General features: G+C 47.2%; 1 protein-coding gene across 3 annotated transcripts in view; it reads right to left on the bottom strand.

The window, feature by feature from the left end:
- Positions 1-20,652, bottom strand: part of HERPUD1 (homocysteine inducible ER protein with ubiquitin like domain 1) — a 153,960-nt gene that overhangs the window by 16,913 nt on the left and 116,395 nt on the right. For all 3 annotated transcript variants that reach the window (XM_030203724.1, XM_030203726.1, XM_030203725.1), the window contains exon 6: positions 16,896-17,234. In XM_030203724.1, coding sequence (XP_030059584.1) covers positions 16,896-17,234 — 339 coding nt within the window. The remainder of the gene's footprint in view (positions 1-16,895; positions 17,235-20,652) is intronic.

Below are 20,652 nucleotides of genomic sequence, written 5' to 3'. Positions count from 1 at the left end.
AGAGATTTTTCAAGACATATCAGCTACAACTTTGAAGTGTAGAGGAGCATTGCGCCCACTGACTGAGCGGCTTCGAGCAGAGAGCATCAAATATAAATGGCAACATCCATTTGCTCTGGTCTTTTCTCAGGAGGGAAAACAGCGTCTAGTGATGTCACTGGAAGATGCCCAAGATTATCTGAGGCAAGATACAACAAGGGATTCAACACAGGCGCGAGCACCAGCTGAGCCTCCGCAGAGATCTAAGTCGAAATGGCAGCGGGTAACCCAAGGACGAGGGCGCCTGAGACGACAGATGTCGGGGCTCACGGCTAAAGCAAATAAGAACTCGTGAACAGCCATTACATGCTGGATTACAAGTTATATATCTTTGCCGCAGGCTCTCGCATAGGAAGAGAGCTTGATGGTGGCCATGATGGCAGCAAAGTGAGGAACAGACTTATTCAGAGGGCTGGTACTGGAATCGGGAAGCCAAGTCACTTCTCCAAGAGTCATGTCCCAGTTAGAGAAAGGGACATGCCACATATGGTTTGTGGGGAGGAGGGAGGGTATAAGGTGGTGGCTATACAAACTGATATATGGGGGTGAATGGTGGATAAGGTGTTTAAAAACACTGAATGTGAGGGGCCTCAACTCCCCCATGAAGCACAAGTTAGCCTTTAAAGAAATGCTGCGATTGCAAGCAGACATTGTTCTATTACAAGAGACATCTCAATAAAAGCCATGAAAAATTAGTTTGTCACAAACGTTATCCCAATATTATTTTCCTCTTGTAGTGCTAATTCCAAAAAGAGGGGGATCCTAATAGCGCTCTCAGCCACGCATCCGTGGCAGATCCTTAAAACTGTTCCTGATAAAGAGGGTAGATTTCTTCTGGTAGTGGTCTCTCTGTATAATATTCAATATACCATCCTTAATGTCTATGCCCCCAATCAAGGACAAGGCCCATTTCTTGAGCACCTAGAGCAACTCATTCAAATTCATCAGCAGGGGCACCTATTAAAAGGGGGTGACCTTAATCTCACTATTCACCCTCCCCTGGATAACTCCACAGGCCAGGCAGCATATGCTAAAGCTGATAGGAAACTACTCAAAGGTTTTATGGCCAGATGGGGATTAATAGATCTCTGGCAGGCCCACCATGGCTCCGAAAAAGAATATACATACTACTTCTCCCCATATAAGTCCTACTCTAGAATAGATAATTGGCTGGGGGAGGTGACAGTAGTTAATAAAGTTCAGGAGATAGATATTGAATCCCACACATGGTCCGACCATTCCCCAGTGACCATGGTAATGCGAATAGGAGTTAAACGGGTGGGCACGCGATATTGGCGGTTAGATGAGACACTCCTACATGAGGTAAAGAATATCCCAGTAATAGAACAATACATTTTAGAATATATTGAATTTAATGATAGAGAGGAGATACACCCAGCCAGCATATGGGAGGGGCTCAAAGTAGTGACCCGAGGGAAATTAATTGCACTGAAGGCACATATAATTAAAACTCACGCAGAGCAGGAGAATCACATTAGAACTGAACTCCTCAGCTTAGAGCGCAAACATAAGGAAGATCCTACTGCGATGGGAGAATTAGAGAAGATGTATCAGTTGAGATTAAAGCTTAACGAACTCCAACTTGCGGACATAGCAGCCCAATTACAATGTGCACAGCAAGAACATTTTGAATTTGGAGACGAGGCTAGTAAGCTGTTAGCTTGCAAACTCAAAAAGTTGGTTCAACGCAACCATATCGGGGGCATTCAAACCCCAACTGGGGAGCATGTCACACGAATAGAACAGGCACAAGAGACTTTCTTAAACTATTATACCACACTGTATGAGCTGGAGCACTCAGCTGAGGAATCTGCAATATCTGGGACAAATTGATGTCCTCCAGTTGCAAGAGGGGGAGTCAGAGTCTCTCTCGGCTCCTATAACGCTGGAGGACATCAAATGGGCGATAAGGGACATGGCAAATGGCAAAGCTCTGGGCCCAGATGGGTTTACTGTAAGATTTTATAAGCTATTCACCAAACATCTGGCGCCACTATTGTTGAAATTATTTAACGCACTAGAAGATGCGTACGAGTTACCTTATTCATGGAGATTGGCCACGATTACCCTACTATTAAAGCCAGAGAAGGATCCTCAGCTGTGTGGCTCCTATAGGCCAATCTCTCTACTCAATGTAGATTATAAGATATTCACAAAACTTTTGGCTCGCAGGTTGCAAGAAAAGCTGCCTGTTGTGATACATGAGGCCACAATAGACTCCAACTTAATTATGCAAATATCTCTTTATTATAAATATTTATGCCTTATTCCAGCTATTAACTTTAAACATTAAACCACTCATTCATCACCTTTCAACCACCACTCACCCTATATACTAGTTTTCTAAAATGTCTTTAGAAATTTAAATATCAAACCATTATACATGAAAAAAAAATCCTGCTTCATCACACTGGTGAGGCAGACAGTTCACAGCACTCAATAATGTCCACTGCTGTAATATGCTGTAAAACCATCATAAGGTGTTTCCTGTGGAGCGATCTTAGCCCTTTGCCAGTGTGAGCACCATTCAGGCAAGCAGTCGCGTACAACATTTAAAATGTTCGGGTGGTTCCCCCTAAAGAAGGGAAGCGAAATGCGGTCCAGCATTTAAGAGAGAAAAATGTAATGCGGTCCAGCATTGGGGAATCAAGTTGTTTGTAACTACCCTGTGGAGGGCGTGCCCATTCACCCGATACTTGTGAAACCTATACAATGAAAGCCACAGGATAATGTGGTGGTTTGTAAACAGCAGTACTGACAATTCCTGTGTGCAATAGTTCCTATATGCCAAGGAGGAGCGACCTAATCAGCTGCTGAAAATTGACTAACAAAAGGTCACACAGTGGATGTCCTTATGACGGTTTTACAGCATATTACAGCAGTGGACATTATTGAGTGCTATGAACTGTCTGCCTCACCAATGTGATGAAGCAGGATTTTTTCATGTATAATGGTTTGATATTTAAATTTCTAAAGACATTTTAGATAACTAGTATATAGGGTGAGTGGTGGTTGAAAGGTGATGAATGAGTGGTTTAATGTTTAAAGTTAATAGCTGGTATAAGGCATAAGTACTTATAATAAAGAGATATTTGCATAATTAAGTTGGAGTCTATTGTGGTGTAATGTTGTTTATATACTCCGACTGAATTGGTTTTCCCCCCTTTTTTTGTAAGATTGTGATACACGAGGATCAGGCGGGATTTATAACAGGTCGCCAGACATTTGATAATATTCGTTGCTTATTACACATTATACAACAGGTGGAGGATGAACAGACACCCGCAGTATTGCTTTCGATAGATGCAGAGAAGGCATTTGACCGTGTAGACTGGACCTTCATGTTTGCAGTGCTCAGGCAAGTAGGGATCAAAAGGGAGATATCTAGATTGGCTACGGTTGCTATACCAGGCCCCATTAGCTACAATAAAAATTAATGGGTCACACACGAGAACGTTTAATTTGCGGCGGGGTACCAGACAGGGATGTGCATTATCCCCTCTCCTTTTTGCTCTGTCTTTGAAATTGCTGGCCTGTAAAATTAGAAAGGATACAACAGTAAAAGGGATAGTGAGGGGAAAGAGGGAACATAAAATCATGCTATTTGCAGATGACATACTACTTACTCTTACACAACCAGAGAAGTCAGTGCATCAGATAATAGAACACTTGACGCAGTATGGACAACTATCAGATTTCAAGCCCAACTTGACAAAATCAGTTTTCTTAAATCTAACAGTACCCCCTAGCGAATTACCAAGCCTTCAGGCAGCATTCCCATTTGTGTGGGCTAAGAGCTCGATCAGATATTTGGGAGTACAGATAACACCAAGGATAGAGGATCTCTTTCATACTAATTACCCCCAAAAAACAGACAAACTCTTTAGAGAACCTGATAGATGGGAAGGGCTTAATATTTCATGGAAGGGACGTATTCATGCTGTTAAGATGATGATACTCCCCAAGCTACTCTATCTCTTTATGGCGCTTCCTGTCCCAATCCCTAACACTTTCTTCGCTAAGCTTAGTCGTAAAGTTTTTGCGTATGTATGGAAGAAACGCCCACTGCGAGTGAAACGAGCTATGATGTATCAACCCCATGAGAGGGGAGGTATGGGAGTCCCCAACTTCTATTTGTATTATCAAGCAGCACAGTTAAGAATTCTCGCAGATTGGGCCCCAGGGATAACCAAGAAATGGTTGCATTGGGAACGGGCATGGTTGGGTCGGAGAGAAATAGAAGACATCCTATGGATTCCAGGGGAGGAGTTGACACCGATAATTAGAAGGGTTCCATTGGGATTAAAACATCCTTTATCGACCTGGTATCAGATTAGGAGGTGGATGTTCCCAAAGCGAAGATACTATAGGCAAACAGCAATAAGGTGGGCGATAGGATTTCCTTCGGGTAATTTGGAAAAGGCCTTTCAGATTTGGGCACAAACGGGACTACGTACTTTAGGCCAAATATGGGGCGAGGGGGAAGTGGTGGGTTTTGCGGAGCTTCAAGCAGAGTATGGGCTGGTAGAGAGAGACTTAGTATATTATTGTGGTCTTCGTAACTTTATCAAGAGACGAGCGCAAGATGAACTGGAGCTAGATGAAACAGCATTTGAAATAGCGATGCGCAAAGGGGGAGGTAAGGGTAGTATAACGCGTATATATTTGGCTCTGTTTGGGCGTACTGATCCTCAGGTGTTATACCAGGCGAGATGGGAAAGGGCATTGCAGATCACGTACGCCCAGACAGTGTAGAAACAAAACTATAAATACCTACTCAAACCATCACTAGCACAATCTGTGAGCGAAAATGGATTTAAAATGTTATACTGGTGGTACTACACTCCCGTCCGGCTGCAAAAAATGTACCCAGGGATATCGGGGCAATGCTGGCGGGAGTGTGGTAAAGAGGGCACATTCTTGCATATTTGGTGGGAATGTGAAAAAGTAAAAGTATATTGGGCAAAAGTGATAGAGGTGGTTAATAAAGTGACTCAAAGGACTTATGCCTGCGAATCGGAATGTTGCCTCCTCCACTTCAAGCCTACAACAATACCTAGCTGGCAACACAGGCTGGCTATTCAATATTTTATAGCGGCAAAGCTGGTCTTGGCCCGGGCTTGGAAACAAGTGGAACCACCAGAGTTTTGTATGGTGCTACGAAAGGTGGACTATCTATATCAAATGTCGAAGCTCACGGCTATACGGAGAGGTTCCTTGATGGCTTCCACAAAACTTTGGACACTCTATGAACAATTTCAGGACTCTGACTAGTCACCACAGGGGTGGGGGGGGGGGGGGGGGGAGAGGGGAGGGGGGAATAAAGAGATGATTACTTGCATTAGAAGTTTGTAACAGTTAAAATGTTGATATATTCTGATTTCTTCTCAATAATTTTTTTTTTTTTTTTAAATGAAAGAGTCAGCCCAGCCTGGGCATAAGTGAAGGAAATGCAATCTGCTAGCCAATTGGAGATGGTGTGTTTCCAGACAGCAACCCCCTTCCTATTGGGGTCAAAAGAAACAAACATTTGGGCGGACTGTCTGTGGGGGCTTGTCTGCTCCAGGTAGAAGGAAAATGCTCTCTTTCAGTCCAATGTGTGCAACTGACGTTCAGCAGGGCGGGTATGCGGACGGGGAAAGAATGTTGGCAAGACAACTGACTGGTTCAGATGAAACTGCCGACACCACCTTCGGCAGGAACTTAGGGTGAATGCGGAGGACTACTCTGCTATGATGGAATTTGGTATAGGTAGCATGGGCTACCAAGGCTTGAAGCTCACTGACCCTACGAGCTGAAGTAACTGCCACCAAGAAAATGACCTTCCAGGTCAAGTACTTCAGATGGCAAGAATCCAGTGGCTCAAAAGGTGGTTTCATCAGCTGGGTGAGGACGATGTCAAGATCCCATGACACTGTAGGAGGCTTGACAAGGGGCTTTGACAAAAGCAAACCTCTCATGAATCGAACGACTAAAGGCTGTCCAGAGATAGGCTTACCCTCTACACAGAAATGGTAAGCACTAATCGCACTAAGATGGTTCCTTACTGAGTTAGATTTGAGACCAGACTCCGATAAGTGTAGAAGGTATTCAAGCAGGGTCTGTGTAGGACAAGAGCGAGGATCTAAGGCCTTGCTGTCACACCAGAAGGCAAACCTCCTCCACTTGAAAAGTAACTCTTCTTAGTGGAATCTTTCCTGGAAGCAAGGAATCTTTCCTGGAAGCAAGCAAGACTCGGGAGACACCCTCAGAAAGACCCAAGGCGGCGAAATCTACGCCTTCAACATCCAGGCCATGAGAGCCAGAGACTGGAGGTTGGGATGCAGAAGCACCCCCTCGTTCTGAGTGACGAGGGTTGGAAAACACGCCAATCTCCACGGTTCTTCGGAAAACAACTCCAGAAGAAAAGGGAACCAGATCTGACGGGGCCAAAAGCGCACGATCAGAATCATGGTGCCTCGGTCTTGCTGAGTTTCAGCAAAGTCTTCCCCACCAAAGGTATGGGAGGATATGCGTACAGAAGGCCGGTCCCCCAATGCAGGAGGAAGGCATCCAACGCTAGCATGTCGTGGGCCTGTAGCCTGGAACAGAACTGAGGCAGCTTGTGGTTGGTCTGCATGGCGAAAAGATCCACCGAGGGGGTGCCCCACTCCCGGAAGATCTTGAGTACCACACTCGAATTGAGCGACCACTCGTGCGGTTGCATAAGTCTGCTCAACCTGTCGGCCAGACTGTTTACGCCTGCCAGGTATGTGGCCTGGAGAAGCATGCTGTGCCGGCGAGCCCAGTGCCACATCCCGACGGCTTCCTGACACAAGGGACGAGATCCGGTGCCCCTTGCTTGTTGATGTAGTACATCGCAACCTGATTGTCCTAATTTGGATAATTTGAAAGGACAGCCGATCTCTGAAAGCCTTGAGCGCGTTCCAGACCGCTCTCAACTCCAGGAGGTTGATCTGCAGACCTGATTCCTGGAGGGACCACAGTCCTTGAGTGTGAAGCCTATCGACATGGGCTCCCCACCCCAGGAGAGATGCATCCATCGTCAGCACTTTTTCGGCTGAGGAATTTGGAAAGGACGTCCCAACGTCAAATTGGACCGAATTGTCCACCAGTGAATTGCGGAAACTGGTGGGCAGTCGGATTGCATCCTCTAGATTCCCTGCTGCCTGATACCACTGGGAAGCTAGGGTCCATTGAGCTGATCTAATGTGAAGACGAGCCATGGGAGTCACATGGACTGTAGAGGCCATATGGCTCAGGAATCTCAACATCTGCCGAGCTGTGATCTGCTGGGATGCTCTTGCCCGGGAGGCGAAGTCAGAAGATTCTGCACTCTCGCCTCGGGGAGATAGGCATGAGCTGTCTGTGAATTCAGCAGAGCTCCAATGAATTCGAGTGACTGGACTGGGCGGAGATGGGACTTTGGGTAATTTATCACAAACCCCAGTAGCTCCAGAAGTTGAATAGTCACCTGCATGGACTGAAGAGCTCCTACCTCTGAGGTGCTCTTCACCAGCCAATCGTCACGATAAGGGAACACATGCACCCTCAGCTTGCGCAGCGATGCCGCAACCACCACCAGGCATTTTGTGAATACCCGTGGTGCAGAGGCGAGCCCAAAGGGCAGCACACAATACTGGAAATGCTGTGTTCCCAGACGGAATCGCCAGTCGTTTTTCTGAAATCAGGGGAAGAAGGGTGCCCAGGGAAAGCATCCTGAACTTTTCTTGGACCAGATATTTGTCCAGGCCCCTCAGGTGTAGGATGGGACACATCCCCCCCTGTTTTCTTTTCCACAAGGAAGTACCTGGAATAGAATCCCAGCCCTTCTTGCCCGGGTGGTACGGGCTTGACCGCATTGGCGCTGAGAAGGGTGGAGAGTTCCTCTGCAAGTACCTGCCAGTGGTGGGAGCTGAAAGACTGAGCTCCTGGTGGACAATTTGGCGGAATGGAGATCAAATTGAGGGCGTACCTGCACCGCACTATTTGGAGAATCCACTGGTCGGAGGTTACGAGAGGCCACCTTTGGTGAAAAAATTTTAACCTCCTCCCGACCAGTAGATCGTCCAGCACAGTGTAGAAATATGCTAGCCCTTGCTCTCAGTAAAACACAGGCAAATGGCTCAGGCTAAGAGCTAAGCCTTTAAGAATCAGAAATCACCTTTGACACAGTTACATTTCACGGTAGCAAATGCTAAAATGAGGTAATTGAGAGCTGGCAAGGGAGGGGGCATTTGCTCTGGTCAACCATCCTGAGACTGGCACCTGTGAGAAGTCATGAGCAAGATGTTTTGATTAAACTGAAAGATAATAGTGGGTCAGATGCAAGTAAGGGGGGGGGGGGGGGCTGAGAAGAGCAAAATGACCTGTGAAGTCATCTCACAAGATGGGCTCTGAACTTATCTTGTTCATACTTAGAGATTGAGAATATGTGAAGTCATTCTGATCAACTGATAAGGGCCAAGAGCCCTGGTGAGAATGCTGGGGTCCATTGGAATCAACGGGATCAGAATAGTATAAAAGAAGCAGTCTGAGGGGTATTAAATCAGGAAGGAGAAGAGAGAAGTCTGGAGACAGACGTGGCGTGAGATGCTGTTCTACCATATGAATGCCTGAACTGCTTGTATTACATTTGGGTGAGATATCAATGTTACTAAACTATATTTCCTTACCTATCAAATACTGGGTTCCTTTCTAATTACATAGGTTTATATTGCCTTGACTGGTAACCCTGTCATGAGCAGATACAAGGTTGGGGTAATTAAGTATCTAGAGGGGATATGCAATTCCTTCCAGGGTAGTGAAAGGGCCATGGCTCCGCTGCGCAACAGAGATGGCAGACCTAATAAATAAATAACGGGCACGTTTATGGCGGCTATGCTCCCCCGGATCCAGTCAAAAGCCTGTCCCTTGCTTCTGCTGGGGTGCTGCAGGGGCCTGCTTGGTCGCATGCTGTTGACGCGAACGAGCGCGCTGGGGCTGAGCCTGGGAAGGCTGATGGGAAGGAGGATTGTACCTACGCTTAGTATAAGCGTAAGAAGCAGTCTTCTTTCCCCTGAAAAATCATCTACCTGAAGAGGTAGATGCTGAAGGCGCCCAATGGGAGAGGTTGTCGAGGGCGGTTTCCCGTTGGTGAAGCTGTTCAACCAACTGCTCGACTTTCTCGCCAAAAATATTATCCCCCCCCCCCCCCGGCAAGGGACATCCGCCAGCCGCTGCTGGGTCCAGTTGTCCAGGTCAGAGGCGCGCAGCCATAAGAGTCTGTGCATCACTATACCTTGGGCAGCGGATCTGGATGCAACATCAAATGTGTCAAATACCCCTGGACAGGAATTTGCGACACACCTTCAGCCGCCTGACCACCTCCTGAAAAGACCTGGACTGCTCCGGCGGAAGCTTGTCAACCAGGTCCGCTGGTTGCCTCACATTATTGCGCATGTGAATGCTCGTGTAGAGCTGGTAAGACTGGATCTTGGCCACAAGCATGAAGGAATGATAGGCCTTTCTCCAAAAGAGTCCAGAATGCGAGACTTGCACCCCGGGGGCGCCAAGGCGGTATCGCTCGAACTCTTGGCTCTCTTGAGCAGAATCCACCACCGCGGAGTCATGTGGCAACTGAGTCCTCATCAACTCCGGGTCGCTGTGGATCCTATACTGGGACTCAGCTTTCTTCGGGATGGTGGGGTTAGATAAGGGCTTCAGCCAGTTCCGAAGCAGTGTCTCCTTTAGGACATTGTGCAACGGGACAGTGGAAGACTCTCTAGGCGGTGATGGATAGTCGAGGACCTCGAGCATCTCAGTCCTCAGCTCATCCACAGTAACCACGGGGAAGGGAATGCTCACAGACATGTCCCCTAACAAAGGAGCCAAAGGAAAGGCTCTCAGGTGGCGAAAGCTTCCTTTCCAGTGAAGGAATGGGGTCAGAAGGAAGACCACAGGACTCCTCGGAACAGAAATACGTGGGGTCCTTCTCCTCCCCCCACAAGGCCTCCTCCTCGGTGTCAGACATGAGCTCCCTGACTTCAGTCCGAAACCGGGCCCATCTCAACTCAGAGGAACCAGGTCCTCGATGATGACGTCGTGAGGTGGACTCCCGCGCCGGCGGGGATAAAGCTCCCTCCATCGACGTCGACAGAGTCCACTTGAGTGGCTGTTTTACATACCTTTCCTAATAATTCCCAACATTCAATTTGCTTTCCTAGCCTCAGCAGCACACTGAGCAGAAGGTTTCAGTGTATTATTGACGACACCCAGATCCCTTTCTTGGTCCGTAACTCCTAACGTGGAACCTTGCATGACGTAGCTATAATTCGGATTCTTTTTTCCCACATGCATCACCTTGCACTTGCTCACATTAAACGTCATCTGCCACTTAGCCACCCAGTCTCTCAGTCTCGTAAGGTCCTTCTGTAATTTTTCACAACCCTGTAGCGAGTTAACTACTTTTATTAACTTTGTATCATCAGCAAATTTAATTACCTCGCTAGTTACTCCCATCTCTAAATCATTTATAAATATATTTAAAAGCAGCGGTCCTAGCACAGACCCCTGAGGAACCCCACTAACTACCCTTCTCCATTGTGAATACTGCCCATTTAACCCCACTCTCTGTTTCCTATCCATCAACCAGTTTTTAATCTACATTAGGGCATTTCCTCCTATCCCATGACCCTCCAATTTCCTCTGTAGCCTTTCATGAGGTACCTTGTCAAACGCCTTTTGAAAATCCAGATACACAATATCAACTGGCTCCCCTTTGTCCACATGTTTGTTTACTCCTTCAAAGAATTGAAGTAAATTGGTCAGGCAAGATTTCCCCCACACAAAAGTCGTGCTGACTTGGTCTCAGTAATTCATGTCCTTGGATGTGCTCTGTAATTTTGTTTTTGATAATAGCCTCTACCATTTTCCCCGGCACCGATGTCAGACTCACCGGTCTATAATTTCCCGGATCTCCCCTGGAACCTTTTTTAAACATCGGCGTTACATTGGCCACCCTCCAATCTTCCGGTACCACGCTTGATTTTAAGGATAAATTGCATATCACTAGCAGTAGCTCCGCAAGCTCATTTTTCAGTTCTATCAATACTCTAGGATGAATACCATCCGGTCCAGGAGATTTCCTACTCTTCAGTTTTATCAGGTTTACCGTGAAGTCAGTAAGTTTCTCCGACTCGTCCGCTTGAATACCATTTCCAACACTGGTATCCCACCCAAATCTTCCTCAGTGAAGACCGAAGCAAAGAATTCATTCAATCTCTCCGCTACGTCTTTATCGTCCTTGATCGCCCCTTTTACCCCTTGGTCATCCAGCGGCCTAACCGATTCTTTTGCTGGCTTCCTGCTTTTAATAAACCGAAAAACATTTTTGCTATGTTTTTTTGCCTCTAATGCTATCTTTTTTTTCGTAATCCCTCTTGGCCTTCTTTATCTGCGCCTTGCATTTGCTTTGACATTCCTTATGCTGCTTCTTGTTATTTTCAGACGGTTCCTTCTTCCATTTTCTGAAGGCATTTCTTTTAGCCCTAATAGCTTCTTTCACCTCACTTTTCAACCATGTCGGCTGTCTTTTGGACTTCCGTCTTTCTTTTCTAATTCGCAGAATATGTTTGGCCTGGGCCTCCAGGATGGTATTTTTGAACAGCGTCCATGCCTGTTGTACAGTTTTTACCCTCTCAGTTGCCCCCCTAAGTTTTTTTTTTTAAACCGTTCTTCTCATTTTATCATAGTCTCCTTTTTTAAAGTTAAACGCTAACCTATTTGACTTCCTGTGTATAGTTACTTCAAGGTTGATATCAAAACTGATCATATTATGATCACTGTTATCAAGTGGCACCAGTACCATAACGTCCCTCACTAGATCATGCGCTCCACTAAAGACCAAGTCTAGAATTTTTCCTTCTCTCGTCGGCTCCTGCACCAGCTGCTCCATAAAGCTGTCCTTGATTTCATCAAGGAATTGTACCTCTAGCGTGTCCCGATGTTACATTTACCCAGTCTATATTTGGATAATTGAAGTCACCCATTAATATCGCATTGCCCATTTTGTTTGCGTGTCTGATTTCTTTTATTATTTCTGAGTATACCTGCTCATTCTGGCGAGGTGGACGGTAGTACACTCCTATCACCGTCCTTTTCCCTTTTATACATGGAATTTCAACCTACAATGATTCAAAGGTGTGATTTGTGTCCTGCTGAATTTGTAATCTGAGTCAAGGCTCTCGTAAATATACAATGCTACCCATCCACCAGTCCGGTCTACCCTATCACTACGATATACTTTGTACCCCAGTATGACAGTGTCCCACTGGTTATCCTCCTTCCACCAGGTCTCAGTAAAGTGCTTACCTGTAGCAGGTATTCTCCGAGGGCAGCAGGCTGATTGTTCTCACATATGGGTGATGTCCACGGCAGCCCCAGGTCCGGAAAAGCTTCCTAGCAATAAAGGTTGCTAAAGTCTTAGAGTGTGTGGCCGTCTTCCTGCCCATCGCGCGAGAGTCCCGCTTCAGTCAACTTATGAAGCAAAACCAAAGAAAGGAACAACTCCAAAGGGGAGGCGGGCAGGTTGGTGAGAACAATCAGCCTGCTGTCCTTGGAGAATACCTGCTACAGGTAAGTAATTTTGCTTTCTCCGAGGACAAGCAGGCTGCTTGTTCTCACATATGGGTATCCCTAGCCCCTAGGGTCACTCAAAACAACAAACAGGGTCAATTGGGCCGGGGGGGGGGGGGGGTGGAGTTGGATTCTAAACCCCGAACAGATTCTGCAGCACCGACTGCCCAAACCGACTGTCGCGTCGGCTATCCTGCTGAAGGCAGTAATGAGATGTGAATGTGTGGACAGATGACCACGTCGCAGCCTTGCAAATCTCTTCGATAGTGGCTGACTTCAAGTGGGCCACTGACGCTGCCATGGCTCTAACACTATGAGCCGTGACATGACCCTCAAGAGTCAGCCCAGCTTGGGCATAAGTGAAGGAAATGCAATCTGCTAGCCAATTGGAAATGGTGCGTTTCCCGAAAGCCACTCCCCTTCTGTTGGGGTCGAAAGAAACAAACATTTGGGCGGACTGTCTGAAGGGGCTTGCCCGCTCCACATAGAAGGCCAATGCTCTCTTGCAGTTCAATGTATGCAACTGACGTTCAGTAGAGCAGGTATGAGGACGGGGAAAGAATGTTGGCAAGACAATTGACTGGTTCAGATGAAACTCCGACACCACCTTTGGCAAGAACTTAGGGTGAGTGTTGTGAACTATTCTGTTATGATGAAGTTTAGTATAAGGAGCACGGGCTACCAAGGCTTGAAGCTCACTGACTCTACGAGCTGAAGTAACAGACACCAAGAAAATGATCTTCCAGGTCAAGTACTTCAGATGGCAGGAATTTAGTGGCTCAAAAGGCGCTTTCATCAGCTGGGTGAGAACGAGGTTGAGATCTCATGACACTGTAGGAGGTTTGACAGGGGACTTTGACAAAAGCAAACCTCTCATGAATCGAACAACTAAAGGCTGTCCAGAGATAGGCTTACCCTCCACACGATAATGAGATAAGGTCAAAAAAGGAAAAGAAAAAAAAAAAGGGGTAGCTTAACTGTACAATAGATTTTTAATTTGTACTGATTTTATTATGTAGTTTATTCTGGTTTGCTGTGCTTTCCTGTCATGAATGGAATTCCTATGTTTGTTTATTTGTATACACTAGTTGTTTTTATACATATGTAAACCGTTCTGTTTTGCAGTCGCAATAAGATACGGTATATAAATTAACAAAAAAAAATGAAAAGCATTAATAGCACTAAGATGAACTCTTATGGAGTTAAGACCAGACTCTGACAAGTGCAGAAGGTATTGAAGCAGGGTCTGTGTAGGACAAGAGCGAGGATCTAGGGCCTTGCTGTCACACCAGACGGCAAACCTCCTCCATTTGAAAGAGTAACACCTCTTTGTGGAATCTTTCCTGGAAGCAAGACTCAGGAGACACCCTCAGAAATACCCAAGGAGGCGAAATCTACGCTCTCAACATCCAGGCCATGAGAGCCAGAGACTGGAGGTTGGGATGCAGAAGCGCCCCCTCGTTCTGAGTGATGAGGGCTAGAAAACACTCCAATCTCCACGGTTCTTCGGACCCCTCAGGAGTTAGGATTTTTCATAGGGACAAGTTGCAGAGTTAATTGACCAGGTCTCTATGCTCGAGCCCACAGAAACGCCGGTGGGGATGTGAAGCGAGCATAGCTGCAATCAAAGTGTCCGTGCCGGACGATCTACCGGTCGGGGGGAGGTTTAAAATTTTTTCACCAAAGGTGGCCTCTTGTAACCTCAAATAGTCCGACGGGGATACTCCCTCAATTTGATCTCCAAACTTCCAAATTGCCCACCTGGAGCTCAATCCTTCAGCTTCCAGCACAGACAGGTACTTGCATAGGAACTCTCCGCTCTTCACAGAGCCAATGCGGTCGAGCCCATGCCACCGGGGCAACAAGGGCTGGGATTCTATTCCAGGTACTTCCTTGTGCAAAAGAAAACGGAGGATGCGTCCCATCCTAGACCTAAGGGCCCTGAACAAATATCTGATTCGAGAAAAGTTCAGGATGCTTTCCCTGGACACCCTTCTTCCCATGATTCAGAAAAATGACTGGCTATGGTCCCTGGACTTAAAGGATGCTTATACAGCTCACAGGCAGTATCTTCAATTCCATCTGGGAACACAGCACTTTCAGTATTGTGTACTGCCCTTTGGGCTCGCCTCTGCGCCCCAGGTGTTCACCAAATGCCTGGCGGTCGTTGCAGCGTTGCTAAGCAGGCTGGGAGTGCATGTGTTCCCTTATCTCGACGATTGGCTGGTAAAGAACACCTCGGAGGCAGGAACTCTACAGTCCATGCAGATGACTATTCAACTCCTGGAGCTACTGGGGTTTGTCATAAAGTACCCAAAGTCCCACCTTCTTCAAGTTCAGAGACTAGAGTTCATAGGAGCCCTGCTGCTCATGCCTACCTTCCCGAAGCAAGGGCAGACAATCTGTCGCTGGTTTCCTTGGACAGAGCATCTCAGCAGATCACAGCTCGGCAGATGTTGAGACTTCTGGGCCATATGGCCTCCACAGTTCATGTGACTCCCATGGCCCATCTTCACATGAAGCTCAATGGACCCTAGCTTCCCAGTGGTATCAAGCTGCTGGGAATCTAGAGGATGCAGTCCAGTTGTCCACCACTTTTCACAATTCCCTGATAATGGTGGACAATTCGCTCCAATTCGACCTTGGGATGTCCCTTCCAAATTCCTCAGCCTCAAAAGTGCTGACTACGGATGCTGACTACGGATACATCTCTCCTGGGCTCCACACTCAGGGAGCTTGGTCCCTTCAGGAATCAGGTCTTCGGATCAATCTCCTGGAGTTGCAAGTGATCTGGAATGCTCTAAAGGCTTTCAGAGATCGGCTGTCCAATCAAATTATCCAAATTCAGACAGACAACCAGGTTGCCATGTACTATGTCAACAAGCAGGGGGGCACCGGATCTCGCCCCCTGTGTCAGGAAGCCATCCAGATGTGGCTTTGGGCCCGCCGTCATGGCATGTTTCTCCAGGCCACGTATCTGGCAGGCATAAACAGTCTGGATAATGCAACCTCACGAGTGGTCTCTCAACAGGGCAGTTGTCCGCAAGATCTTCTGAGTGTGGGGCACCCCCTCGGTGGATCTCCTTGCCACTCAGATCAATCACAAGGTCCCTCAGTTCTGTTCCAGACTTCAGGCCCATGACAGGCTAGCCTCAGATGCCTTTCTCCTACATTGGGGGTCAGGCTTTCTGTATGCGTATCCTCCTATATCTCTAGTAGGGAAGACTTTGCTGAAACTCGGGCAAGACCGCGGAACCATGATTCTGATTGCTCCCTTCTGGCCAAGTCAGATTTGGTTCCCTCTTCTTCTGGAGTTCTCACCCGACTGCATGGGCATCTCAACACCAGCAGTGCCTACCGCGGAAACCTCCGCATTAATTCTGGAGGAGTGGTGTACGGCGGCTTCAGCTCCCCATAGAGTCGGCATTGGGCTCCCGGCACTTCCAAACCTCGATACGAGCAGAACCGGCAGCGGAGCACCTTCCCTGCCGACATCATCACAGGAGAAAAGAGACAAGGCAAGAAGCAAACCGGGGCAAAAGGAGCCAGCCCAAGCACAACCCCCAACTCCCCTGCACATCAAACTCAGCTCCCCAGACAGCTCAGAAAAACAAGAGGCCGGGCTTGGAACCGGAGTTGCTCCCCCCTTTCTTCAACTCTATTTGAGCCCTGCTGCTGAAGGCTGAAACGGGTTTCAAGGCTCCTGCCCAAACACAGGAGCCGAGGCACAAGGCTGTCTACTCAGGAGAGCAGAGCAGGGGGAGGGACCTGGCCACCCGGGTGCAACACCCCAGGGCGAAAACAGGGCCCCACTAGACCCACTCCCCCGAAGCACACAGAGAGATCAAGTACAGGGTAAGAACTAAAAAAAACCCCCAAAAAACTTTAATAGCCAAAGCCCACAGAAGAAAACCTAAGGAATCCCTAGGGCCTACCAGACCAATCAGACTGCACGTCTACCCTCTGTTGGAGACTGAGAAATACTGGCTAGTTGGGGTTCTGCACAGGTTACATATACAGTGTTCAGAGCTCAGTGTTCAGTCTCCCTCTCCTGGCAGGCATGCATAACCCAAGCGTCTTGACTGGTCTGGAGGGTCGCTGAGGAATTCACTTTTATAATGGAATTCAGGCATAAATGCAACAACACTTGTACTTGTTGTAATTTCAACAGCTTTTTTTTTTTTTCATTTTAAGAGAAAAAATCTGACCCAGAAACTTACAGGTACATAAGTATCATGGCCCCCATCACCATCATAAATCTGCTTAGACTGGAATAGAAGTAGAGTATGCTAAGGAAGATGGAAAATCTTGCTGCTGTATAAACCCAATCCAACCAGTCCCGGTTAATCTCTTCTTCATCCACCAGTCCTCCTTGTGCATTCATTCGCAGGTTCTGATTTGCTCCTGGGTTTACTGGAGGTGGAGCATCAGGGTTGACTGGCTGGTTATCAGCAGGAAAAGGGTTTGGTAATGCTTGTGGAGCTGCTGCTGGTACCATAGGTATTTCCTGAGCCCTTTCAGAAGGAGAGGTGGCGAGTGTAGCAGCAGCAGCTGCTAAACTAGAAGGGGGAGGGGGGGAGAAAAAAAAAAAAGAAGATTTTAATGAAAACCTCTACAAACACTATAAAGTGCATAAGGCCCCAAGGTCTGTCACCAGAATGCTTAAAATACCATTACAGCCTTATTCTGGATATGAAAGCAAAGAGCAAAATAATTGGGCTCATTTTGGAAGTTTTGGGCTACAAGTTTGAACAAAACATCTCCTCCATACCACTGTATATCCACATGTATGTCTATTCAGATCCTCTGTATATACCAGTGGTATGTCAGCCTCAAATGATAGGTGTACCAGAAGCGTAGCTAGGTGGGTCGCAGGGGGAGCGGTCGCTCCCCCAAACAGATTTTTGAAAAAATGGCGCCTATGCACCAAGTGCCAGTAACTTTCCCTGCCGCCTGCCTCTGTTTCTTCTGCTGCCTGCTGTCTCCCGTCTGCGTCGTCATTTTTACTGCCCTGAAACGTTCTCCCTTGGCACCGGCGATTCACAGACAGCCTTCTGCCAGCGTCGGGGCTTTCTCTTCAGGCGCGTCTCACTCCCACCTCTGCGGAAAAGAGGAAGTTGTGTTAGAGTAGGCGGGAGTCCGGGACGCGCCTGAGGAGAAGCCCCAACGCTGGCAGAAGGCTGTGAGTCGCCGGTGCAATAGACGAGTGGAGGTGAGCCTTTCTAGTCCTGTAAGCAAGGAAGCTAATTTGGTATCTGTTTCTACTCCCCCGCGCAGCAGTCATCATAACTGCCTTCACCCCAAGCAAAACAAGCAAACTTATGAGCTGTTGCATCCACGTTCTTGTTCTTTATTGTTGATCCATCTGTAACAAGGCTAAAGCTGTTTTTGTTGGATAGGCAGTGCCTTAAAAGCTGAAGGAGAAAAGAACACAGCTTCAAAAATTAATGTAGCTGGTAGAAAAAGCAATTATAAACTCTGTAGTTTGTGCTCATGTTTTGTCACTGTTCTTCTATACAATACATATGGCCAAGATTTCAGTGAGGATATCCTGTTTCCTGATGAGTTCATCTTAACTGTTGTATTCTGCCTTGGGAAGCTGGTGTTATAAAGATTGAACTACAAAACCAAAGATCTGAACTCAATGCCTGCAAATAGCAATACCTTTTACTTTTTCTCTTTAAGCATTGTTTTTATATATACACTAGTAGAAAAGGCCCGTTTATGTTTTAAAGGAAACGGGCGCTAGCAAGGTTTTATATGAATGTTTTTTTTTTTTTGTAACCTAACAGTTGTTATAAAAGTGTTATAATCCGAAGGAATATCTGTGTGTCCTTGTTTTTTTTAATCTTTTTTCTTTCCCTAAATTTGTAATTCTGCCAACATGTTTGTCTTTGTGCTTGCGCATGAACTCATGTGTTGTGGTGCTGTTTTTTTTTTTTTTTTTGCATGTTCAAATTGTTGGATGCATTCCTGTGTGTGTAACTTCATTCTTGAAATGAGCACCATTAAGTATTTGCTGGTAGTGTGTGTGTGTTTTTCCATTGTTTACCTGTGTGAATTCGCCCCTACTTACCCTCCCCTCCCCTCCTTCCGCAGTGAGACACAGAGAGTGCAAGACTGGTTGTGTGTGAGAGAGAGCATGTGTGTGTGTGTCTGACACAGAGATAGTGTGTCACAGAGTATGTGTGTGTGTCTCTCTCCATATCCTCCTCCTGGCAGCATGCCCTTGCAGGAGCACAGGGGTAGGCACTGTCTCAGAGTGTATGTGTGTGTGTGTGACAGAGACATAGAGTGTGTGTGTTTTTGTGTGTGTGTTTTCTAGAGTGTGTGTGACAGTGACAGAGAGTGAAAGACTGTCTGTGTGAGAGAGAGAGAGCGAGTGTCTGTGTGTTTGGTGCAGTTTTTCCTCCCCCCTCCTGCCGTTTTTTAGCTGCACTTAATACCCTCTAGAAGGGCTGGTTCCCTTTGAAGTATTGTTTTTCCATTGTAGACCTGTGAATTTGGCCCTATTTCCCTTCCCCTCCCCTCCTTCTTTTCATCCCTGTACATAGCACACTTACTCAGAGTAGTTTCGTTTTCATTTCTGTGCTGCCTGTCAGTTGCCTCTGTCATGTCAGTAGGAGTTCCCTGTTTTATTACTGTTGTTTCTGCAGGGAGTTTTCTGTGAGCGCGTTAGTGTCGGGACGCCCGCTGGCTCGCAATCTTTGTGGTTTTGTGAGGGTGGGCGGCACTTTAGTGACGGTGCTTCGGGAGGCCAGCAGTTGTTGGGTCGGCCGGTGGCTCGTAGGCTGCGTGTTTTTGTCAGGGCGGGCGGCACTTCCTGTACAGGGCTTCTGTAGTCCGGCAGTGTTGTCAGCTGAGCTGTCAGTTTCGAGAGTGCGGTTCGCGATGTTGGCAGTGTTCCCAGCTGATCAGTTTTGTACTGTCGATTACCGAGCGCGGCACGTTTGGGCGGGCTGCAGGCACTGTGGAGCCTTTGCGCGTGGCAGCCAGTCTCGAGGCTCTTTTTGTTTGTTTGTTTATTCGCGCGTGGGCCATGGCACTTGTTCTTTTTAGCAGCCGTTGACGTCAGGTTATCTACACAGCCTACCGGAACCCACCCGAAGGTAGTGCACAACAGCGGCGGGAGGGGGGGTGCGGTTTTCGGCATTCCGGGGGGGGGATCGACAGGTTCGCGGGAGGGGGTGGGTTTCGAGGGGGCCATAGCACGGGGGGGGGGGGGGGGGGGGTGACAGCTGATTCCGAGGCAGTAGGAGGAGTAGGGAAACACGCGCCTTGGAATTAGCTGTGTTGACGTCAGTGACGTCCGTGCGTGTCTGCCTCACAGACCACTTGCAGCCAGGGAGCCACGGTCCCAAGCATAGAACGTTGGAGGTGAGAATTATTATATAGGAAGTTCTCGGTATGATTTGTTCTTTATTTTTATATAAGAGAACCCTCGGAAGATACCAATTATAAAGGCAATATCATTGGTTATTTTGCCTAGATTTTTACAACCACCTCATCCGTGGACCCCTGTGTTTTACACGGTCCCTAAAGTTAATAAAAATCAAAAACAACCCCCGGGTCGCCCTATAGTGTCCCTCACAGGAACTATACTGGAACCGTTGTCGAAGATGTTGGACTTTTTTCTTCAACCGTATGTTAAGCAAGCCAAATCTTATATACAAGACACTGCCCACTTTTTGAGGTACGTGGAGGAGATTGGGAACGTCTCTCCCACGGTGATTCTCGTCACGATGGATATTGAGGCTTTGTATTCGAACATCCCTCAAGAGGCTGCCTTGGAGATAGTGAAGAGCACCTTAAAAGACCGACCAGTGGAGGATAGAATTTCTACTGACTTATTAATGGCTTTTGCAACTTTGGTATTAAAGAACAATTATTTCAGGTTTGATCATACATTTTATTTACAAAAGAAGGGTGTTGCGATAGGTACTGCAGCTGCTCCCAGTGTGGCCAATTTATACGTCA

The sequence above is a fragment of the Microcaecilia unicolor genome, chromosome 5 (assembly GCF_901765095.1).
Source record: "Microcaecilia unicolor chromosome 5, aMicUni1.1, whole genome shotgun sequence".
Taxonomy (NCBI): domain Eukaryota; kingdom Metazoa; phylum Chordata; class Amphibia; order Gymnophiona; family Siphonopidae; genus Microcaecilia; species Microcaecilia unicolor.
The sequence above is the reverse complement of the archived record's forward strand: the minus strand, read 5'-3'. Positions and strand labels throughout refer to the sequence as shown.